Here is a 24,512-nt window from a genome sequence, read left to right on the forward strand (position 1 = left end):
ACAGGAGGGCAGGCTAGAGCTCCACTGTCGGCTCGGGAGATGGAAGGAAAAGACGGCCACGCGTGGGTGCCGCAGACAATGGTTCCCAGTTGCCGGCAGGCAGCCAGCTTTCACCACCTTTATTAAAACACGTTCCAGGGGCGCCTGGGGGGGCTCAGTCGGTTAAGCGCCCGACTTCCGCTCAGGTCACGATCTCCCAGCGCGTGGGTTCGGCCCCGGCGTCGGGGTCTGTGCTGATGGCTCAGAGCCGGGAGCTGCTTCGGAGTCTGTGTCTCCCTCTCTCTCTCTCTCCCCCTCCCCTACTTGTGCTGTCTCTCTCTGTCTCTCTCAAAAATAAACATCAAAAAATTCTTTAAAAAAAAACAACACATTCCACTCTCCTTGGCTCTTCTGTGTTTTAAGAATGGAACACAGGGCCGGAGGGCTGTGCCTTCCATGTTGTGGGTCACAGGCAAAGAAGTACAGAAATCACATGCTTTTCTTGTCAAATCCTCAAACCAAATGGAGATGACTTACTTTTTGTAATATGTATATGTTTCCTCCTCCAAATCAGTTCCTATTGATCTGCTGACAGTTGGTGTAGATATTCTTTTTTAGTTGCTATTACAAATCATAAATATGGATTTAAGAATTTTTTTTTTTAAAGCTTGGAAATAGTTCCATGTCCTCAAAGCTCCCCTGATGGAAGAAAGGCTGACTGTTTCCTCGTGTGGCTTCGTCTCCAGTTCCCGGGCTCCTGCCAGGCCCTGGGGCCATGCACACTCTGCTTGGATTGTTGACTGACCTGGGAGGACCCCCTCGCCCTTGGAACCTCGGTATCCTTAGGTGGAAGAAAAGCAGTGAGCGGACTGAGCTGTCTGCCCCCCATGTGGCTGGGACCCAAGCGTCTGGGGCCATGAGGAAGGCCGCCGGCGGCGGGGGGGGGGGGGGGGGGCTGTCCAGCCAAGAGCCCTGGTGGGGAGATACCCACAGATCCTAACCTGGGAGTGTGGCAGGTGCGGTGGTTCCTGTGAGGCTCTCTCTGGGGTCAGACCTGCAGGGTTTGAGTCCTGCTCACCTCCAATAAGCTGTAGGACGCCTCTTTGCATCCCAGGTTCCCACGCGCAAAGCAAGGCTGTCAAAATAATACTGCCTTGGGAGGGTGGTCCAGACAGGAGTCAGGGCGGGGTGGCGTGTCACTTACAACAACTGCCTGGAAGTCGGAAGTGTTAGCTGTCAGCATCAGGTGAAGGCGGCCTGGGGCTGGGTGCAGGTGCAAGGCGCTTGCCTCTGTGTAGCCTCTCTGCCTGTTTCATCTCGTCCCGTCATTTCCTCCAATGCCTCTGAAGCAGAGCCTTAAATCCCAAGTCAATGGCTCACCTTTCCAAACGTTGAACAGGCAGCAGCTGTGGAGGCCGTGCTGAGGGAGGAGCTCTCTCCGGCTGTTCCCTTCAGTGATACTTGGGACTCAAGAGAAACCCATCCCTGGGTCTTGGGAAGCTGGTTCCCGCCCCCCACCCAAGCCTGGTCGGGACCCGGAGACCCCAGCCCAGGCCCCTTGCAGCCTTGTTCTTCCTCATCGCTGGTACTTGTTCCCCGGACCCAGGCAATGCCCTTGGCTTCTTGCCCTAGCCGGTTCCCTCTCAACCCAGCCTTCAGTTCCATCAGTGATCATCAGTCAGGTGGTGAGCAGGGTCCACAGACATCTCCGGAGGGCCTGTAGTATAGTCCGGGATGGGGAGGGGTCAGGGAAGGGGCCGCCTTCTCCGGCTCTGACAGTAGGCTCTGTTACCCGTAACTCACATCAGCTCCCGCAAGGGCTGTTACTTTCAAGCTCAGAGATACTAAGTAACCTTTCTGACGTAACAGAAGTAAGCGTGTGAACCCAAGTCTGCTGACTCCCAAAGCCTTGTTCTTTCCACCAGACCATGTCTCATCCAATAGTCCAGAGACGGTTGGTTCACAGACCAAGTACTCGGCCCCATGTCATAACTTTGTTTAGTAGCAGGAAACTGTGTGTGTGTACACAGATCAGAAGTCCAGCAATTTCTGAGACGGTCCTTATGTCAAACGATCTCTTTTCATTTGCCTCCTAATCCATGAAGATGTCTTGAAATCCCACTCTTTGTGCACTCAGATGACTTCCAGAGCCTCTTCTGTACCCATACGTCACAGAGGTTTATCACCAGCCCCAAACTTTGGCTTAGGGCTCTGGGCCTCTTGAGAGTCTGGGGTCTTTTTTCTCGTCTTGACATCCCTCCTTGGAATGGAGTGGCCCCCTACATTTGCCATATTTCTTTCCTGCCTTCCTAAGGCCAGGGCTTGTGCCTTGTTCATCTCCAACCCATGGGCCCAGGCAGGGTTGGCTAGGCTGTGCATGAATCTCATGGATGACCACGACCCATGGGTGATCCCACGGAGAGCAGATTAAAGTGGATCCCAAGAAGCACCTCCACGTGAGTGTCTAAGGGAGCTACAGATCCAAGAAATGTAACACTCCTTTCCCACAAGAGGAAAGAGGGCTGAAGCTAGACGTGCTTTATAAGGCAAATGTCTCCCTGTACAACTTGGGTGGCTGGTGTTGGGAAGATGGGAACAGCACTGAGGGACGTGGGCGCATGGAGGCTTCCTCCCGCGGACTAATCCCACACCCCGACGGCTCCCCTCCCTACACACAAAGGTAAATTTCTAGAAGTCATGTAGTAGTGTCACCTGTAGCTCCCACCATGTTATACGTCACGTGCATCAGATGAGACGACTTATTAGGTTGGGCCTCCCCGCGACTGGATTCTCGACCTTGGGATAACCCTCAACTTTCCAGCCCCAAAGAGGCTTGGCAAGCGGCCCTGCTGTGGGTTCTCAAGAGTGGCCCTTCCCACCCCCGCTGCCAGTGCACCCATCCCTCCCAGTGACCTACAGACCCTGATAGTCCAGACCCTTCCCAATCTGAGCCCCCACTGCCAACTGTCCCTGACACAGGCTTGCTTTTCACCAGAGTCGACAAATCCTACCCTTGGTTTAGCCACAGCCCCTGTGAGTTGCCTTTTGGGGTCTTCAGAATGGAACTGCCTCGTGTTCATTCACTCAACAGATACTCCCTGAGCTCTCCGGAGTCCCAATCCCATGCCTGGGGCTGGGGATGAAACGTGTTGGGCCCACAAAGTCCCCCATGACAACATGATACCACACACGCCCCTCACAGCCCAGATCCAACACCCTCTCCTCTGCAGAGACTTCCTTGGCCTGGCCTGGCCCCTCCAGCACTGTCTTCTCCCTCGGGCCCCTGCACCCTCTCCTGGGGAGCCCTGGCTCCCCTGAGCCCATAACGCTCTGGGGGTCGGGAAACAGTGCCTTACTCTTCTCTGTCACCATCACCTCCTGAGCCAGCCGCAGAGCAAATGCTTAGTCAGAGTCCGCTGAATAGAAGAATAAACTGTGTCACCTTCCTCTGGGCCTTTGCCTCTCCATCTATAAAAAGGGGAAGATTGAACTTAGTGTCTCCAAACGCTTCCCAGCTGAAAAATTCTAACTCTCTGGGGCCATGAAGTGGATGCCTGAATGTGTGTGTGTGTGTGTGTGTGTGTGTGTGTGTGTGCGTGTGTGTGCACACGTGTGCTGGCAAGGGTGGGGGAACATTATTTCAATGTGAGAAACACCTCCACCCTCCTCCAGGCTGCAGGCCAAGTTGGGGTGCAACACCCTCGTGGCCCCTCGATGTGCCCATCAACCCAGAAGTTCTCCCAACCCCGTACTTTAGGGATTTTTATGGACATCATCACAAGGACGTGATCAGTCGTTAACTCAACCTCCATCCCCCTCTCATTCCCAGAGAATGGGGCTGAAATTTCCAAGCTTCTGATCGTGGGTTGGTCTTTCTGGTCACAGGCCTGCCAGGAGCCACCAAGAGTTGCCTCATTAGAACAAAATACGCTCCCATTCCCCAGGGAATTCCAAGAGATTTAGGAGCTCTGTGTAGACATTCCTATCACCACCCTCACTTGGGAAATTACAGGGGGTCTAGGAGCTCTGTGTCAGGAACTGGGGATGGAGATCGAATATATATTTCTTATGATGTCACAGTCCCCAACGTCCTTGGAGTCACTGTCCTCTCCAGGGGAGGCCAGAAGGCTAAGTGACTGCTCTGTAGTCTCTGGGTTCAGTTCTTTAAGTGGGTGCTTGCTGAACGTCAAATCTGCAGACTGATGGGTCCCACACCCAGAGTGGCCGGGCGCTGCTCTCCTGTCCCCATCCAGGCTCCCACGGCCCTAAGCCAGTGGTTCTCAAAGCTGGTGCCCGATCAGCAACATCAGTATCACCTAAAAAACTTCAAAATGCAAATCCTCAGCGCACTGGCTCTGGGTGGGCCCGGTGGTGTGTGTTTTTACCCCCTGAGGGGATTCTGGTACAGGCTCAAGTGTGAGAAGGCAGACCTACGCTGCCCCTTTATGCACTTGATCAGAGGGCAGTCTCCATGCCCAGAGAGGAGGCTCATCCCCGGGGGGTGCCGTGGAGCATGAAAACCAGGGCACCAGGTGCTCAGAGGAATGGGACTGGGGGTCTGAAGGTGGGGTTTGGGCTGATCCCTGCAGGATGAATGAGGAAGCCGGTTGATGGTGGAGAGGAGACAGTGGATGGGGGGTAGGTGATGCTTAGTGATGAGTGTTATTAACTCTTTGTTCTCCTGGAGCCTTTGGAGGAAGAGCTTTGGGTGTCCAAGTGCAAAGGCACCTTCCCCAGGGACTTGTCTCTGCTGGGTTCTGGTGTCTCAGTCTAAATGCAAACCTCCAGGCCCTGGAGCTAGGCCACCTTGTCCAGGAAGTGATGGTTGGGGGCTGGGGGCTCCCCAGTGAGAAAAGGTGGGAAGGATGAGGGGGTGGGGAGTGAGGCGGTGAGGAGTGGAACGTCATGGAAGCTTCCATCAAGCCCCTCCAAGCCCCAGGGGACGCTCCGTGCAGCACAGGCCTTCCTTCAGCATCTGGGTCCCTGTTTGTGGCTTTAATTACGATGACATTTTGGTGTGTGTGGGACCACCGACCCTGCAGCCACAGGGAACATTCTCCAGTCCTGACTCTGCCTCCTCCACAGCAGGGATCTGCACTCCAGGCTCCAGTTCGGCTTGGTTCATTCCGCAAACATTGTTGAGCTCCGGCTCTGGGTCTGAGCCACAGAGCACCGAGTCCCCGTAGCCAGCCACGTGGATGGGGACATTTGCCCCAGCTCACACCTGCTGGTAGCTTGGTCAGCCAGGATGGGACCCCAGCACTCCCCTTACACTGAACCCCCTCCCGGGCCATGGTGCCACAGGAGGAGGTACGTGACTTGTCCCAACTCTCACACTGGGAACAGGGGCAGGAAGGGTGGCCAGAGGCGCTCCCTTTCTATCACGTGACCTACAACACCCCTTTTTCCATGATCCAGGGCAGCCATACGGCCCCCACAATGCACCACCACCACCACCACCACCGGGATTCAGGATCTGAATCCTGGAAAAGAAAAACAAAAGCCCCGGGGTGGGGGGGGGTGGGGGGGGATGAGAAGGGCTCTCCCAGCCCCGCCAATTAGTCTCCTGTCAGGCCTGAGGGCGGAAGTGTATCCGGTTTGTTGATCTTCCTTGGCCCAGACGGGCTGGGGGTTGTCGAGGAGGCTGGCAGAGAACCACAGCCTTTGGTGATGGGGGCTATATTCAGATCAATTACACGGGGCAACAAACATTTGAATCATTCTCAATCCTAGCTGCTTGGATTTGAATATGCATGAGAAGCTGCCCAGAAATGACTAAAATACATACATACACATATATAGTCAAAAAGCCAGACAGGTCTGGGGTGACGACAAACAAGAGGCAAGTTTCCACGCTGGTGAAAGGGGGTGGGAAGCGTGGAGGGCCTCGTGCTGGATTAATTGATGAAGACTCATTCACAACCAGCGTGCAAATCCAGGGGCCCACGGCAACTTGGCCCACGTGGGTCCTTTCGTCCAGGTAGGAAGCGCTTTCCCATTTACAGATGGGGAGACTGAGGCCGCGGGAACGAAGATCATACTGCTCGCTGGCCCCGTGCCCCATGAGGAAGGTGAACGGTGATCTTTCTGTGCCCAGAGGCCTGCCTCTTCCGTGTGGTGGCAGCTCAGACCCAGAAAAGATCCCCTTCCACCCACCACACTCCTCCAGGCTCAGGCTACGCAAAAAGGATGCGGACTTCTGCCTTCTGAACATCCTCACGAGAGAACGCAGTCACATGAGACCATAGCCCATACTGAACAGGGGCAATCAGAAAGGAAAGGTTTCCTGGAAATAAAGAGTCCTACTTCTAAAAAATATTCTCGGACAATGAGAAGAACAATAAAATGGGCGTAGCTGAACACCGAGCCAATCACGTAGACGATAAAGCCAAGAAAATCTTCAAACATGGGGCAGAAAGGCAAAAGAAAACACAAACTACCGTGTCTCACACACACACACACACAAAGGCAGCATGAATACGTGTGTAGAATGGATCCTCACTTTTTTTTGAAAGTTATTTAATTTTATTTTGAGAGAGACAGAGGGAGAACGCAGTTGGGGAGGAGCAGAGAGAGTGGGGGACAGAGGATCTGAAGCGGGTTCCGTACTGACAGCACAGGGCCTGATGTGGGGCTTGAACCCGAGAACCGTGAGATCATGACCTGAGCCAAAGTCGGACGCATAACTGACTGAGCCATCCGGGTGCCCCGATCCTCAATTTCTAATACCAGCAGAAATACAGGAGAAAAAAACAAAAACTAAGCAATGATGGATGTAAATTTCTCTGGGCTAAAGAAAGGCTTGCGTCTCCAAACTACAAGTCCCCCAACTACCAAGGGTTGAATGGGAAAAGCTTTAAAAGATGCATCCTCTCAAGGTGAAATGTCATGTCCTGAAAGAACTTCCGAATTCCAAAGATGAAGAAAAATCCTAAAATCGTCGACAGTGAAAAATCAAATGACCTGTAAAAGAAGAAAAGGCAGGTGTCTTCAGGCGCATCCACCTGGCAGGTGCCATCCAGCCCGACCGTCAATCCCGTGTGTGAGGGCAAAGTAAAGACACATCCAAACAGACACGGACTAGAAAGTTCCCCATCCATAGGTCCACCCTGGAAGATACACCCAAGGATATGTCTCCAGCAAGACACAAAAGGGATCCAAGAGAGAGGGGGACATAGCAGCCAAGAAATGAAAAACTGTACTCTGCACCCGGGGACGCAGCATGAAGAAGGATCACGGGATGACGATAGGGTAATGCACCTCGAGAGCAGATGGCACAAACTCAGTCAGGAAACTGGAAGACTCTGGAAAGAACTCCCGCAACAGGGAAGGCACATTCCTCTTCAGCAAGTACTGTAGCCAAGATCCGGACAATCCCAGTGATAAGAAGAAGGCAAATCGATGCATGGAATTTTAAAAACTTGTGCACTGGGACGCCTGGGTGGCTCAGTTGGTTAAGCGGCCGACTTTGGCTTAAGTCATGATCTTATGGTTTGTGAGTTCGAGCCCCGCATCGGGCTCTGGGCTGACAACTCGGAGCCTGGAGCCTGCTTCGGATTCTGCGTCTCCCTCTCTCTCTGTCCCTTCCCCACTCGTGCTCTGTCTCTCTCTCTCTCAAAAATAAACATTAAAAAATAATAAATAATAATAATAATAATAAATTGTGCACTGCCCCCTTCACCTGTCGACATCAGATTCCTCCCTCCTATCCATATCTGCGGTCAAGAATTGTCACATCATCGTGATAGTGAAAATGCTGGCCATTGATCTGAATTTGTTTAGAATCAGCTGACGGTCAAAGCACAGAAATACAGTCACAGAACAACGTACACAGTTTAAAGCTTGGCATGCAGAAACTAGAGGCGTGGGGGCCAGAGAGGGAGGGAAGGCAGAGGGAACCACGAGAACCTAATCTCACTTCAATGTCGTGGCCAGTCAGGAGATACTGACCGGAAGTGATGTGTTGAGAAAGGGAAGTTTATCACGTGAAGCACTAAGGGTTCTAGAAGAAGCAAACATTTTAAAAACCTCTGGCCAAGGTTGGGGTTGCTGGGAAGTGATATTAACACAAGCCAAACGGTCTCATTTCCTTGTGAGGAGTAAATGCTTCCGTTCATTCACCACATATGTATTAAGCACTGACTATGGGGTTGGCCCTGTGCTGCATTCTGGGAGTTCGAAGGTAAGCAAAAACTCAGTCCCTGTCCTCCAAAACCTGGCAGTCTAGTGGGGGAAGATAGATGTTAGTTGTATAAATAAAAATCATATAAATAAAGGTAAAATTGCAAATGTGGCGAGTGTAAGAAGAGATGCACACTGGTGCAGTAAGACTGTAGCTTGGAGACATTTGACCTGGAGGGGGAAATCAAGGAAAGAGGCTACAATCAGGCTGAAAACTTTAGAAGGACATTGAAAAGCTAAGGAAGCATGAGGAGGAGAGGAGAACATTTCCCAGGGGGAGCAAGCAGCATGTGCAAAAGCCCTGCAGCAGCAGGAAGCAAAAGTCTGAAAGAAAACCAAGATCCTAGAGGATAGGGCAAAAGAGAGAGGAGGCAGTGGAGGGCGAGGCTGGAAGGAAGGTGGGTAGAGGTTACACAGTTCAGTGGGAAGGATTTGGGTCTAAGAGCATTGGGGTCATCAACATGTTCTGTTCCAAAGAACTGAATAAGACAGAAGGTTCCCCAGCTCACTCTATGAGGCCGCGAATTAAGAGAGAAGTGCCTTATGATCACATAGGTTTTATTCCAAGAATGCAAGGGTATGTAAACATTAGGAAACCATTCAATTATTACATCTCTGCATGAGTACATTAAGGAAATGTAACATGAATACAAGCATTTCATTTCAGTAGGTCTGAAGAGGCATTTAGCGAAATTTAAAAGTTTACTCCTGACTTTTAACCGTCATTTTTTTTTAAAAAGCCAGGAAAAGAACGACACTTTCTGAACTTGATGAAAGGCATCGAGCAGAACGGACAGGAAGCATCACCAAGAAAATGATGCCTAAACCCACCCCGCAGCGGAGATCCCGGCCGCACAGAAACATGAGACAAAACAGGGCGTAACTTAAAAAGTGAAGAAACGGGGGCGCCTGGGTAGCGTCCGACTCTTGATCTCAGCTTGGGTCTTGATCTCAGGGTCGTGAGTTCAAAAAGTGAAAAAAACCAGAACTGTCCTTCTGTGCAGATGATATCATTTTTAAAACTCACACATCAGAGGAAAGCAACTGAAACATCCTCAGAACTCATGAGCGAGTTCAGACACCGGTCCTCTAAGAGTGGGCACTGGACCAGCAGCAGCGGTGGCCCTGGGGAACTTGCTAGAAATGCAGACGCTCAGGCCTGCCCCTAGACCCGCTGAGTCAGAACTTGGGGCGGGGGGTGGAGCCGTGTGTCTTTCAACAAACCGTCTAGGTGATTCTGACGGGTGCTAGAAGTTTGAAAACCGTGGTTTTAAGGCACTGGGGTGCAAACAAGGAATCCCATTGAAAAACCACATGTAAATAAATAGCTGAAAAAAAAAAAAGATTCTGGTCACCATGCAACAGATGTCGTGATAAATATGTGCGTTCTCGGGGCTCAGTCAGATAAAGGTTGGACTTTTGATCTCAGCTCAGATCACGGTCTCATGGTTCATGTGATCGAGCCTCACATCGGGCTCTTTGCTGATGGCACGGAGCCTGCTTGGGATGCTCTCCGTCTCTCAAAAATAAAATAAAACTTAAAAAATATATATATGCGCATTCTCCACATGGGTATGGAGTGTGAGTTTTGGCATTGGGTGTGAGTTTTAACAGCTTCATTAGGATCTAACTCATATACCATATAATTCACCCACTAAGAGTAGACAACCCAATGGTTTTCGGTACATTCACAGGTAATCTACAACGATCACCACAGTCCTTTTGAGAACATTTTCATCACCCCTGAAATAGACCCTTCCCCTTCAGTGCTTACTCCCTGTCCCTCACTCCCCTCCAGCTCCGCCTTGGACAACCCTTAGTCTACTTCCTGTCTCTACAGATTTGCTTATCCCGGACACTTCATATAAATGGAATCACATGCCCTGTGGTCTGCCGCGCCTGGCTTCCTTCGCTTCCAGGATATCTCCAGGGTTCCACCACGTTGTATCGTGTGTCAGCATTTCGTTCCTTTTGATGGCCAGGCAATATTCCACTGCCTGGAGAGACCGTATTTTGTTTACCCATTGAGGACTGTTTCCCTCCAGTAAAGGGAGCTGGGCCCACGGCAAAGTGGATGGGGGGTGAACATGAGGCCAGGCTTCGGGGCTTCCTGAGCTGAATTATCTTGGACAATCCACTCGTGTCTTTGAGCGTTGGTTTTCCCACCATTCAGAGGGGTGACCGCCCTGCCCGAGACCCAGGCCCGCCTCCCCTAGTGTCCGGGGGACCCTCACCCCGGGGTACCTGACATGACTGCCGGCCGCGAGCCATCTTTGGATTGACAAGAAGGACAACCACACCTGCTAGCATCTGGACGTGGACGGAGAGGCCAGAGGAAGCTGCTGACAGCCCAGAGCGGGACGGTTCCCAAACTCCGGAGCAGGGACCTGCCAACACCGACCCTGAAGGGCTCCTTCTAGCTGGCCTTCCAAGAGTTTGACGGAGAACAAAAGTACATGAACCCCCAGACCTGTCCAAGCCCAGGATGACATTAGGACAGATTCTAAAACGGAACCTCTAGGTCCTGTGGCCCTGATGTAGCCACCAGGCCCCCGCCGCCCGGAAGTCACCCCTGGCGGGCAGACACGGGGCAGATCACCACGAGAGGGTCAAGGCACCGTGAGGCCCGAAGCCCTGGCGTGTGTGTGAGCAGGAGGACAGCACGGAGGGCAGCCAGCAGAGCAGGGGACGGCCAGGAAGCTGTCCTAAGGAAGGGGATGTCCAAAGCACCAGCAGAAGAATGGGGAGAGGGCTTCTGAATGGAGAGAAGTTGGCAAGGAGGGTGAGCCCTCCTAGTGAGGCCCCTGGAGTTAAGAGAACAGAGGGAAAGAGCACGGGGCATTTAGGGAAGTACTTCTCAGCCTGGGTGGACATATGGCAATGTCTGGAGGGAGACAGGTTTAGTTATCACAATTAGGAGGTGGGGGTACCAGGGGTAGAGGTGAGAGCTGCTGGTAAACATTCTACACCGCACAGGACAGCTCCCCGCAATGGAGAACAATCTGGTCCAAAGTGCCGAGAGTGCCGTGGTTGAGAGAGACTGATTTCAAGCTTCAGATGATTGTGACCACGTGCAGGTCTGGAGAAGAGGGTGGTGTAGACAAGGGAGGCTGGGAGCAGCCCTGAGGAGCCTAGATGTTCTCCCAGACTAATGGGGAGCCATAGAAGGTGTTAGGTGGAGGGGCGATCCCTCTGATCTGCGTTTCAGATGCATCTTCTGGGCCTCAGAATGGAGAATGAATGGACAGAGGGTCTTCTGATGCTACCACACTGGCAGGAAAGTGGCCTTTCTTTGTTAAGGGCAGGACGTGGGATACCAGAGATCTGCTAGTCAGAGCAGGTGTGGGCTCTTCTTCGGACAGATTCCCATCAGGCAGTGTGTGCTCGCCCTCAGACAGGGTGCCCGTAGGGCAGAGGCAGGACCTGGAGCTACACACCCGGGGGCTTCCCGAATCCCTCCTGGCTCCGGTCGCATTGAGGGTGACCGCAGCCCCCTGCCCAGTGCTGCCCAGCCCCCATCGATACACAGCTGTTGACAAACCCCATTTTTTCTTGCCATTGGTCTCTCGGAGGTGTTGGGCTTAGGTGAAGACCTCATGGGACCCCCTCTGAGGGGCACTGGCTTCCATCCCCCTCCCCCCGTGCCCCAAAACAGCTGGGGTTCCCCCCCCCATGGCTCTGTTCACCCACCTCCTCATTACCTTACTCCATAGACACTCTGGCAGGCTAGGCTGGGCTGGGCTGGGTTGGGTTTGGGTTTCACAGAGCCTGGCCTCCCTCAAACACTTAGATTTCCTGTCAATTCCATGATGGGGGGAGACAAGAAATAGATTTCCTGTCAATTCCATGATGGAGGGAGACAGGAAGTAGATTTCCTGTCAATTCCACCATCCAGGGAGACAAGAAATAGATTTCCCATCAATTCCACGATCTAGGGCGATCTAGGGGAGAAGACCCAACTGTCCCGGAGGAGCCCACAGCCGGGAGGCCAGGCGTGGCAGCAGTGACGAGGTGAGGCAGGTGCTCTGATAAAGGGAGGCCAAGGAATTCAGAGATGTAGAGCACACCTGCACTGCGCTATCAGGGAGGGCTTCTTGGAGGAGGTGACCAAGAGGCTACGTGTTGTAGAATGAGCAGGAGGTAATCAGGCAGACGTGAGGCAGTTGTGATGTGTTCCCGCAGAAGGGGAGGGAGCAATAGAGGCTGCCCAGGGGTGAGGGGGAAGGTAGGGGTGGGCTGGGCAGCTGCCAGTGTCCAGGGTAATGGGCACCGCGGCCGCCTCTGCTCAGCATCTTCCCCATCATCCCTTGCTGCAGCCCTCCTCCACCAGGGATCGTTCCAGGAACCCAGGCCTGTGCTAGCCAGGGCATGGCCATCCCCTCACCACAGGGGTGACCCAGTTCCAGCCCGTGAGAGGCCACGGCGTGTTTGTTAGGGACAGATTCGTGACTGCCATTCATACTAGCAGAGGAGAGCTGAAAGCCGCCAATGAGAGCTAAGAAAGGGGCACACCACCAGCTGGACAGCCCTCCCCCCGCCCTCGCGAGCGTCCCCTGGCCGTGTCCAGGGAAGCCGGTACCTGTGACCAAGCGGCCAGGGGACTGGGAGGAACTTCTGCTCTTCTACGTGAAGCAACAGCTTCACTTTCCCTGCAGGGGCCGGCAGGAATGGGGAGCCCGTGAAGCCAAGGTCTGGTGTGAAGGGCAGAGACACGGCCGGTAGCCAGGAGAGAGGGGTTTCCACAAGAGACAGGCTCAACAAGATCTTTGTCGCTGACTGTGGGTCACGGAATTGACTGGAAGCCCACGAAGCAATGAAGAGGGAGGGTGTCAAAGAAACCCTGAGCGCGGCTGACAACAGCCTGGTACTCCGCGTGCCAGCGGACCCTTGGCCCCACCTCGGCACCTGCCGCCCGTGGCCGCTGGGTGGAGGCAGGCCTAGGAGGGACCCTTGCAGCCACCTTGGAGGACAGCAGTCAAGGGAGGGTCTCCCGAGGGGCCAACTGGGGACAGTGGACTCGGGCTATTTCCCCCAAAGTGCACAGCACGGGCCGCTGGCCGGTTCCCAGGGAGCCCTGCCTGACCGGTGGCATGTGAGAAGTCCTATAGGCAGGAGAGCTCAGCTGGCCTCTTCACAAACGAGAGCTTTTCACTGGCGTTTTCCCGCTCTCTCTCCCGTACTGTGTACTTTGGGTGTGTTGATAAGTAGATGATTTACCTGTGGCTGCAGGTCACCGAACGATGAGGCTCGATGCCCTGTAGGGCATGGAGGCATTTCACAAAGGCCCGCTGGGCCCGAACTGGACTCAATGGCGAGTTGTGCCTTTTGGGCGCCTGGCTTCCAGAAAGAAGCTATCTGGATGTCAAGTATAAGAGAGGAGTTCGTGTTGACCTTGAAGATGGTGCCCATACATACTCCATCAGGACCTGATGTGGTACTTTGTAGTTCACAATGTCTTCCGCTGGGGTGGGGCAATGCCTAGCATGTATTAGATGCTTAATAAAATGGACTGCAGGTGCGCGTGTGAACACCAAGCTGACAAAGGTGGGGTCCATGCATGTTTCAGCCTCCAGTCTACCTCCACACCATGCGGTCTGGGGACTGGCCATCTCCAAGCATACACCCTGAATATTCCAGCCTGATCACAATAGCTCCATCGATAGTCAGTGAGGACTGCGGTGACCCAGGCGTCAGCAAACAGCCTTCCCCTGACCACAAGAATGGATCCAACAATGGGCATAGTACCCAGTTTAGCCCATTGAAAAGGGGCTAAGGGGATATCTCCTGGGAGCTTCTGGGAAAGTTTTCTTTATTCTCTCTGCCTCTTCTCCTTCTGGATGTTTCTGTAGGGGTGAGCATATACCTGCTGCAGCCATCCTGCTATCTGACAGGAAGAAGGAGGAAGTTAAGCAAGGTGATGACTGAATCAGCAGTCTTGACAAATCACTTTGTTGCATAGAAAATGGATTTCAGGGCCCAGATTGGAAGCAGGGGACAAGTGAGTGGGTTTTTATAGTCAACAGGCTACAGCGAATACAGCAAAGGCCCTCTGGCTGCCGGGCTCCTAGGTTCCCCAGACCCCCGAGGTGCCGGGGCTTCGGGAAGTGAGAATGGCAGGGGTTCGCCTTGTATTCTGAACGACACTTCAGAACATCATCTGGGAAGAATATGGCTTCTAGACCCCGCAGCTCAAGACCCACCAGAAGCAGAGAGGGGGTGAGAGCCTAGGGAGTCACCTGCTCATCCCCCAAATTGGATTCCACCCTCCCACGGCCTCCCTGAACCGAGTGAATGCCCCCCTTTTGAAGTGGGTCTTCCCCCAGGGGCGGCAGAGTTGTTCTGAGTTCTGTGAGCCTCTCTAGCGAATTAATCAAACCCAAGGGAGGGATGGTATGACTTCTGATGTACAGCCAGTGGGGTCAGAAGCACAGGTGATGGACAGCCTGAACTGGTAGCTGGCGTCCTGAGTTAGAGGAGGTCGTTGGGACCTCCAGGCCACCAACAGCTGGCACAGGCGGTCTTGTAGGACCGAGCCTCTAACCTGCGGAACCTGCTGCTGTCTCTGGCCGACGGTGTCAGAATTGCGTTAAATCGGAGACAGCCCGCTGGTGCCACCGAGAACTGTCAGGTGGGTGAACCCCCCTCTCCTACATTGGAGATTGATGCTCAGACCCCACCACCAAGAGAGAAGACAGCCCCGCGTAGAAGACAAGGAAGAGAAGGTCTAGGTCTGGCCGGGAGTCTAGCCACCCGTGGCACCGTGGCCATTCATCTCACATTTTGGAATCACCCACTGTGTGCCAGGCACTGGTTTAAGTGCCAGGAGATGGACCCATGGCGCATAGGCAAGCCTGCCCTCGGGGGCTCATGGCACAAGTCACTGTCCGACGACCAGCAGCACAAGGAAAGGCAGTGTGAGGCAGGGACAGTGGGGCCTCGGTCCCCAGGCTTCGGGACTTACCAGTGTCCTCCTTTCATTTAGAAGGCGGAAGCAGATTTATTCACACACACACACACACACACACACACACACACACGCTGTCTGGCACTTTCATCGTGTGCTCCCAGGTCTGTGAGATGTAGAGAAGGATACAGACCCCTTATTCTGCCTGTGCACTTCAACACTTTACAAGGTGAAGATGTGGCAGCAAAAGTCTGCAAAGCCTTTTCAGACGGTAAGCCCTGGGCTCTGCCCTCGTGCCCAGGGCCACGCCTCATGTGTCCACGACGGGGCAGCTGTGAGGGGCCACCTTTCAGCCAAATTTCTAAAACCGGAAGCTTGGCCCAAACCTGTAGCCAGGAGGGGATGGGGAGGGGACAGAGGGAGCCAAGCGTGGAGGCGGGATCAGGGGTCCCGTTCGGACTGCTGCCAGCCCTGCGGCTCTCTGCAGCCATGTGACCTCTCCTGAGGTCCGTTTCCCCCGGGGGTAGAGCCCGGGGGTTGGCTCCAGAATCTTTATAGCACAGCTGCTGCCCTCTCTGGGCCATGCGGCGGGCAGCCGTGGCTGTGAGAAGGGAGGAGGGCATTTCAACCCGGTCCGGAAGCAGGAGTAGAATTCTGACGGTGGAAAAGCTGGAAGGGCCATAGGGACAATAGGAGTCCTCTGCTCCGAGGGGAGAGTTCAAATGCACCAGTGTTTGAGGATGTGAAAAGCCTCTGGGTCTGGTGCAGTGGAGGGGTGAAATAAAGCTGGAGACCTACTTTGGAGCCTGCCCTGGAGGGCCTTGAGCGCCAAGCTATTAGTCTGGGGCTGGGGAGGCGCCACGGGGGTGGGGCTCTGGCTCTCACCTCCCGTAGCCACACGGGTGCAAGATAGGGGTGGCAGCCGGTGCTCCCGGGGGGCTCCAGTTCCCCTGTCACCTGGCTGGGCCTCCACTCCAAGGCCGAGCGTAACCCGCCCCCTCAATTCCAGCAAAGGAGGCCGACGAGTCGAATATGGCAGAGACGAGGCCGCTGGCTTCAAACCCGGCTTCCTGACCGTTGAGCCAGCACGCATGCCAGTGGCAACTGGCCCCAGCACGGGTATCGGCCCCTTTGGCCAGAGCTGGGCTGCCGCCGTGGCAAGAGCAGGTCTCGTGTTCCCAGCTGAGCCCTCGTCAATAGGCATCACGTTTGTGCCGGGAAAGAAACCATGTGGCTGCCGGCAGGTGCCCCGTTCGGGGCTCTCTTTCCCTCCAGGCCAGCGGTGGCTCGTTCCCGGAGGAGGAGGGACGCTGCCCCGCAGGGTGTCTGGAGTCCCACGCCGACCTCCCTTTAGGGGTGCGACCGTGGGCAATTTACACAGCAGTCTCATCTGACTCCGGGGCAGGCACACCTTCCCGGCCGGTAGTCAAGAGGGGGGAGGTAAAGTCACGATTCCGGCTGGCACCCAGGCTTAGTGACAGCCTCGGAAACAATGAGACGACAGAGCACAGCCTCCTGATTCTTGTTCTCTGTTTGTTTTTTGTTCCCCCCTTTTGGAAACCCACAGCATCCCTGTAGCCCTGTAGTCTTAGGTTGGTACAAGCCGAGAACGGCATTTGAGAGGGGGGCTCCCCCTTAGGTTATGAGCACAGCTGAAATCCCCTTACACGTCTGCGGCCAAAGACGTTCCTGTGAGCACAGAGCATGGGGCTGTCTTGTCTCTGGGGAAAGGTGGGAGGTCTTTCTGGAAACACCTGTCCCCGGTTTCCCAGGAGATGTCAGGAGGCTCCCGGAGACATTTAATTATCTTCCTGCTCGGCAGCGGGGAGGCCCCGGCCTGGCTGGGGATGCGGAGGAGCAAGGCAGCCCCTTCCCAGCCCGGGCCAGGGGCAGGCAAGGCCCCCTGCCTTCTAAGCACTCCCCTCCCTGGCCCATCATCCACCCAAACGCCCCCGTTCGCAGGACCCCTTTGAATCGGGCAATGTGCACCCATTACCGTAACCCTGGGCCCTTGCTGGAGTCTACCCTGCCTCTGTCAGGATTTTTCAGGAAGTGTTAAGTAATTTCAGGTCTTGCCATTCTCATAGATCCCCCCCAACCCCCATTTTCTGGGTATTTTGTCTCACTGCTTGATGTGGTACCTCGAGACCCCAGATGGCAGGTTTTATGCCCCAGACACCTCCTACAAATGCCAACAGGGCTCTTGAACTCTTCGTGGCCCGAGCATCTGGTCTGAGGCTGCTCGCCCAAGGAAATGTGTTTTCCTTCTCATTCTTTCCTTAAAAAAACACCACCACCAGAACCGGTCCATCTGGAATGAGGCTTCTCACACCATGGGGAAGCTCTCGGCTGGATGTTAGGGGAGATGCTCTGGGGGGCCCTGAGTTCTCATGGAGATGGGGAGGTGGGGGGGGAGGGGAGAGCATCGTGACCTGGCTGTGGGTGAGGGGGGCCACAGGCCGTGGGCACAGCTCCCACCTCTGCCACCAAGGAGTGGCATGGCCACCAGCCTGTTGCTTCTACTGTCTGGGCCCCCATTTCCTTATCTGTAAAACCAAAGATAATTAATTCCCTTGGGATTTGTTTTCACACACACACACACACACACACACACACACACACACACACCCAGTCTTGCACTCCCAGTTCTGTATTTTCAAAATGGCACTCAATGCTCCCAATGTTGTGAGAACAAAGGGGACCCCCAATCCGGCTGTGAACTTCGGGCCTTTCATTAACCCCGCCCCCCACTCACTCAACTGCACAATTCGCCACCTCAGTTTTCCCATCAGCGCAATGGGAGGACAGGTGGACTCGACCATGCCTATTTTCCTTTTAACTTGGATATTCTGCGATTCCAAGAAACATCGCTCTCTCTTTCGTCCTCTCTCAGAAATTAACGAGGCCCAAAAAGTTTCTCAGAATCACCCAAGTCCAAGGAAAGGATGCTAGGCCCCAGGCCCAGGACCGGGGAGGTCCGGTGAGACTCGGGACCAGAGGTCAGGAAAGGAGGGAGAGACTGGTTTGCAAAGAGGAGCGGGGACTGCAGAGACACTGATGCAGGAAACCGGGACTCGGGGACTCTCGGAAGGAAAGAAAGGGGGGGAGCCGTGACCCCCAGGGACACAAGTCTCCCCCTTCTGAAGAGGGCCCCGCACTCCTGTCTTTGCTCAGGATGCCCCTGGTGCTGGCACGGCCCTTCCCGCTCCTACTCACTCTCCAAGGCCTGACTGAGCTCCCATTTCCCAACAGCCCCGGGGGCGGGGGTGGTGGGGGGCACACTGTTACTGCAGAGAAATATTTTAGGCTCTGAGGACCACGTGATCTCCTCCACAGCTCCTCACCTCTGCCCCTGTAGCTGAGAGCCCGAGAGGATCTGAGAAATGGGCGTGGCTGTCCCACGAAGACTTTATTTGAATTTCAGACACTTTTCATGGGTCACAAAATGTTATTCTTTCTTTGATTATTTTTTAAGCATTTACAAATGTGGGAAACGTCCTTACCCCAGGGACTGTACATGTGCGGGGGGGCGGGCCATAGTTTGCCAGCCGCCGTTCTGGCCTCTTGATAACTTAAAGTGTGGCTGAAGGATCAGCCCTGGGGTTCCTGGAAGGTGGCGGCCATGTCTGGGAGTTTGAGGAGAAGGCAGAATTTCAGGGGCCCAGGCAGATCTACGGATTCAAAGCCTGCATTCTGGCAGGCTCTCCAGCTGACTCGTGTGCACGTTCAAGTTTTTAAAAGATTCTGATGCCAGGCTGTCCCCCGAGGATTCTAATGTAATGGGTGTGGGCGCAGCCTGGACCCAGGTGGTTCTACTGTGCCCTGGAAAGATTCCCCGTGGTGGGGGGTGGGGGGTGAGGGTCCCCACAGCTCCCTGGCCACTCCTCCACAACAAGCCTGTCGCTCTCTGAGCTCCTCTGACACCAGAATACCACCTAAGCCTAATTCATGAAGGGTCTCGGACAAATCACCGTCTCCAGACATGGTGTCCTCCCCCCCAGTAGATGAGCTGGGCTCCAGGATGCTTTTTTGTAGCCTAAAGATACCCTCCCCTAACCCCCCAGGTGAATCAACGGGAAGGACCCTCCCGATCCGGGGTCCTCCTGGCCTCCCCCCATCGGGAAACTTGTTCCCCCACTCAGGCATCAGAGCCCCCCCCCAGGCTAGGTCCACACGGACCAGGACCCCACGCAACAAGCCCCCTTCTCCCCACTTCTCCCCTCCCCGCTGAGTCCCCCAACCCCAGCCCCACCGGTCCTCTGCCCTCCTTGGGTCACCTGACCCAGTATTTCCCTAGTGAAACTTGGGGGAGGTGCACACAACACTGACTCAGGGCCTTGCGCCCCTCTTTCTCAAGGCCTCCTCTCCAAGTCCCCCTACCCACGTGGCAGCCTCCCACCCCCTGGAATCCCCAACACAACACGTTCACACCCTAGGCTTCGAAATCCTGGAAGGAGCCCCGAGAAATCATCCCTCCGTATGTATGTGGGAAAACCAGGGCCTGGAGAAGGGGAAAGACTGGGGGGGGGGGGACCACCTACCCTCCTCCCCCGACCATGGCTCCTCCCTGGGCATCAGCTGCCTCAGCCGGGGAAGGGAGAACAGAGCTCTGGGGTTCCTGGAAGAGAGACAGCCAGAGAGAGGGGCCTGCCGGGGCCAACTCCGTGCCAAGGGGACTTGACTGCCTTTGACTATATAAACAGTGTGGCCGTGCCCTGGCCCCACCCCTTGCCGCCCTGCATGCCCAGCCCGGACCCTGGAGGCCAGAGTGGACAGCTGTGTGGCTCACCTCCGTCTCAGCACACGGTGACAGAAATGACTGCCCTTTGCTGCATACCTACTATGCGCCAGGCACTGTGCTAAGCACCATGGTTCTCCGAGTTCATTCTGATATCTCCCTTTAAGGAACGATCGCAATGAGGATCAGAGAGGTTCATCAACAGGCCTGAGACCACACAGCTACAAAGAAAGTGGTGAGGGAGGGACGCTAGAAAAAAAAGTGTCGGAGCTTGAAGGCATCTCAGAGCGATCCTCCTCATTCTCTGGGCTTCAAGCCCACGTCTGTCTGTCTCTGTTCCTCTGGGGCCCTCAGACCAGGCTGGAAGTGGGCCACCTGTGCATGCTGAGGCTTGTCCATTCAGCTGATGCCTCCGAGGTACTGGTTCTAGAAGGCAGGAGGAGCTCACCACTTCTGGTCCACAGACCCTCCCCCCCTTCTAGGCTCAGGCACATGCCTCTGCCCCATGGCCAGCTTACAGCAAAGAGAATGCCTGGCCATTGGGATCTTCACCCCTGGGGCTGAATCCCTGCTCTGTGTGGTCCCGGGCCTCAGTTTTCTTCATCTGTAAAATGGGCATACCTATCCAGCAGGGTTGCTGGAAGGAATGGAAAAAGTCACCAATAGGGCTTCCCGCAGGTGGTGAATAAATGGTGACCACGCCACTGGGCGTTGCGAGCTCTGCGAACTCTCCCCCTCCAGGGAGCGAGCTTTTCCTCAGAAGGAAACAGAAGGAAGGAGTCGCCCGCACAGAGCCTCCTGGAATGTGGCAAGGCTTCTCGGTGCTGAACCCTGGGTAGGAACCCTTCTTTAATTAGCTCTCAACTAAAAATAGCCCCTCCCCCACCCCCGCCCCCGGGGGCTGCACACCTACTTCCTGGCCTCGCACCAGAGTGTGCCTAAGGCATGTCTGAGGGGTGGGGGGACCTCCAGCCTGTGACAGAACCTATGACACAGGTGGGTGCGCAGAGCAGGAGGCTTTATTGTAAGGAGATACAGAACCGGGCGAGGGCTCCTGCCGTCGGCCAGACCGTGCCCTCCGTCACCCCACACTGCCCGTGACTCCTAGACACCCCCGCTCTCCCCCACCCCCCCCCCCAGCCCCGGCTCCTGACAGCCGACAACAGAAAGGGGTCTTACCCAGCCTCACCAGGGGTGCCCGAGAGGGCCTCCAGAGTTCTGTTCAGGAGATCGTGGAGGGGACGAAGGACAGCCCCTCCCAGGAAGTCACTGATAGGCCCGCCACACCTGCCCCTCCGTCCGCTGGCCCAAGTCCGTCTGTGCCCGGAAGACCCTCGTCACTTGCAGCTCTGGAGCCGGGTCCTGTGGTGCTTCTCCTCGGTCAGGAGAGGGATGAAGGTGTCGCTGTGGGAGATCTTCAGCCGGCTGCTCCAGCTCGGCCCCTCCTCCCCCGCGGGCTCCGGCAGGAGGCTGTCCAGGTCGCTGCGGGAGCACCCCGCTTTGCCCTCCGCCGCGCCGCTGGAGTTGAGTTCCATCAGCTCGAGCTCGTGCTTGGCCGCTGTCTCCAGGACCCGCTGCTTGTTGTAGTACCTGACGAAGTTGTTGATGATGGGGTGGATGGGCAGGGCGATGGCGATGACCCCGCACAGGAAGCTGATGGCCGCGTTGAGCTTGCCCAGGGTGGTCTTGGGGTAGATGTCCCCGTAGCCAACGGTGGTCATGGTGATGATGGCCCACCAGAAGGACTGGGGGATGCTCTTAAACAGGGTCTCGGGGTGGCTCTGCTCCATGGTGTAGCCCAGGGCCGAGAAGACAAAGATGCCCACGGCCAGGTACATGAGCAGCAGCCCTAGCTCCTTGAAGCTGCGCTTGAGGGCGTAGGTGAGCGTCTGCAGGCCCGAGGAGTGGCGGGCCAGCTTGAAGATGCGCGCGATGCGCATGATGCGCAGCGCCTGCACGGCCTGCTGCACGTTGGTCAGCTCCATCATGCGGGCGCCCAGGTGCGTGAGCGTGAGGCTCACGTAGAAGGGCAGGATGGCCAGCACGTCCACGATGTTCATGAAGGACAGGGCGAAGTGCAGCTTGTTGGGCGACGAGAAGAGGCGCAGCAGGTACTCCAGCGTGAACCAGCCGATGCACGCCGTCTCCACGTTCTCCAGCGTCGGGTGCTCCACGCGGTTGCCGTCGGCGTCCAGGACCTGCAGCTCGGGGATGGTGCCCACGCACATGACCACCGACGAGACGAGGATGAGCAGGAAGGACAGCACGGCCACCACCCGCGCCGGGCACGACGACTCGGGCTTCTCCAGGAACTTCCAGACGCGCTTCTGGCAGCGCCCCCAGCGGCCCTCGGCCGAGTCGACGCCCAGGTCGTCCAGGATGAGCTGCACGCGGCGCGCGATCTCCTCCAGCTCCTCGCGCTTCTCGCTCAGGTGGCTCTTGCAGCAGTCGTCCAGGAACTTGAGGTCCACCTTCCAGAAGTCCATCTCGTTCTTGAAGCAGATGGGGCAGATGCCCTTCTTCATGTGCACCTCCCCGAAATAGTACACCTCGATGACACACTTGAAGGCGTCCGGGTCCCTGTCGAAGTAGAACTCGCGCTTCCCGGGGTCGTAGTCGTCGCACAGGGAGAAGATGGTGTCGTAGCCCCCCGCCAGGCAGCCGATGAGCTCCGCCAGCCGGGTCTCGGGGTACTGGCTGAGGAGGTCTCCGTACAGCACCTGCCGCACGCCCCCCACGTTGACCACGATCTCGATGTCGTCGCCGGCCCGGGAGCCCTGGCTGCCCGGCTCCGGGAGGCTGCGCTCCGCGGCCGCGTCCATCCTCCCGGCGAGCGCCCGCTCCGCCTCGGCTCCGCGCCCCGCCGCCGCCGCCGCCGCCGCCGGTCCCGCAGGTGCCACCCGCGCGCCGCCCTCGGGGAAGCCCGCCCGGCGCCCGGCGCCCGGCTGCCTGGAAGGGCGGTCACAGCGGGCAGCAGGCGGCAGCGGCGCGCCGCGGGGGAGGCATGCACCCGGCGGCGGCGGCGCTCCGGGCGGGCATCGGGGCGCCGGGGCGCGCGTGGAGGGGCTGGGGGGCTCTGGCGGCCGCCGGCCTCGCCCTGGGCACTCACCCGGCTCCCGGGCGGCGCGACCCGCCGCCCCCGGCTCGGCCTCCCTGCAGGACTAGGGTCCCCCCGCGGGCGGCCGTCCTCCTCCTCCTCCTCCTCGTCCTCCTCCTCGTCCTCGTCCTCCGGCGGCGGCGGCGGCGGGCTGCTCCCCGAGCCGCGCGGGTCCCCGCGAGCGCCTCCCGCGCGGGACGAGTCCCGGAGCTGCCGGACCCACGCAGTCCGCCCAGGCGTGCGGAGAGCGAACTTGGGCTCGCTTTGCCCGAGCCGGTTCCAAGCACAATAGGGATTCCAGCCTGACGTCAAGAGCCTTTCAGACTGTACCCTCTTCTGGTGAAATTCCGCAAGGCACGCGCGGCAGCGGCGGGGAGCGGCTTCACCCTCGGGCAACACCGCCCCAGCCGCCCCGGCGCGCGCCCGCCCGCCCCTCCGGGGGACGGTCACCGAGCGGCCCGGAGCCCCGGCTTTTAAAGCGGCCGGCGGCTCAGGCCCCAAAGTTCTGGCCCCGCGGCCGCCTGTTGCTTGGCAGGAATGCGTGCCCGTGCCCGAGAAAGCCCCTTCCGAGGCTGCTCCCGCCCGCGTCCGCGGTCCCTCCGGGTCTCCGACTCCCGCCCGGCCTCCCTGGTCCTTGAAGGTTCCCTACGACCCCCGACGCTGCCCCTCGGGCCGTGGGCGCCACCTTTTCGCCTCCACCTCCACAGCGAACAGCGAGGACATCCAGTCCAGCCCCTGGAGGAGAGAAGGGACCTGGCCAAGGTCACACAGTGAAAAGGCAGTAGAGCCCGGTGTGGCCACTTCTTAATCCAGAAGCTTCCTGCAGTCCTGGCCGATTGATCTACCCAGGGTTAGCAGGTTGAAATCCCGCGGGGAGGCCCTAGCTGTCCACCACGTCCTGTTTTTCCCGCAGCCCCCCTCCCCTGCCCACTACCACTGGCGGCCAGAGCCCTTGCACCCCTGGGGCTCCTGCCTCCCCATTCCCCACTCCGTCTCCGAGGCTTGCCTGCTCTTCCCACACCCTCCGCTGTGTCTCTCTTTGGGGTCGTGGCCACCGCTGTCTTTCAGCCGCTCACATGCCTGAACCCTCGCAATAGCTGGCAAGGAGATCTACACTGAAAATTACTGAACATCATCTGTGACCCAGAGACCGTGTGAAAAAAAATATCCTAGAGGGAGAGGTGACTTAGGCGAGCACAGAGGATTTTTAGGGCAGCAAAACTATCCCGTGTGATAGCATAATGGGAGATACGTGTCTTTACCTATTTGTCAAACCCACAGGATGTACCACCGCGAGAGTGAACACCAGTGTAAAAACTATGGGCTCTGGGTGATAAGGTGCCACTGCAGGTTCATCGATCATAACGAACGTGCCACCCTGGTGGGGGATATTGATAGGGAAGCTGAGCAGTGCGGAGCAGGGGGTAGGCAGGAAATTTCTGCATGTTCTTCTCAATTTTGCCGTGACTCTAATCTGCTCTGAAAAATAGTCTGTTAGAAATATGATCCGTAGGGGTGCCTGGGTGGCTCAGTCGGCTGAGCGTCTGACGTCGGCTCAGGTCATGATCTCACGGTCCATGAGTTCGAGCCCCACGTCGGGCTCTGTGCTGACG

The 24,512-nt window shown here is 56.5% G+C and overlaps 1 protein-coding gene across 1 annotated transcript; it reads right to left on the reverse strand.

The window, feature by feature from the left end:
- Positions 1–20,925: 20,925 nt before the first annotated feature.
- KCNF1 (potassium voltage-gated channel modifier subfamily F member 1) lies at positions 20,926–22,696 on the reverse strand. The gene has a single exon (XM_015074743.3). The coding sequence runs from the start codon at positions 22,622–22,624 to the stop codon at positions 21,140–21,142; it is 1,485 nt and encodes a 494-aa protein (XP_014930229.2). The 5' UTR covers positions 22,625–22,696; the 3' UTR covers positions 20,926–21,139.
- Positions 22,697–24,512: the final 1,816 nt, after the last annotated feature.

This window comes from Acinonyx jubatus, chromosome A3 (assembly GCF_027475565.1).
Source record: "Acinonyx jubatus isolate Ajub_Pintada_27869175 chromosome A3, VMU_Ajub_asm_v1.0, whole genome shotgun sequence".
Classification (NCBI taxonomy): domain Eukaryota; kingdom Metazoa; phylum Chordata; class Mammalia; order Carnivora; family Felidae; genus Acinonyx; species Acinonyx jubatus.

Excerpts from the sequence above, each read along its gene's own strand:
- KCNF1 (XM_015074743.3), bottom strand. The coding sequence starts at position 22,624 with ATGGACGCGGCCGCGGAGCGCAGCCTCCCGGAGCCGGGCAGCCAGGGC.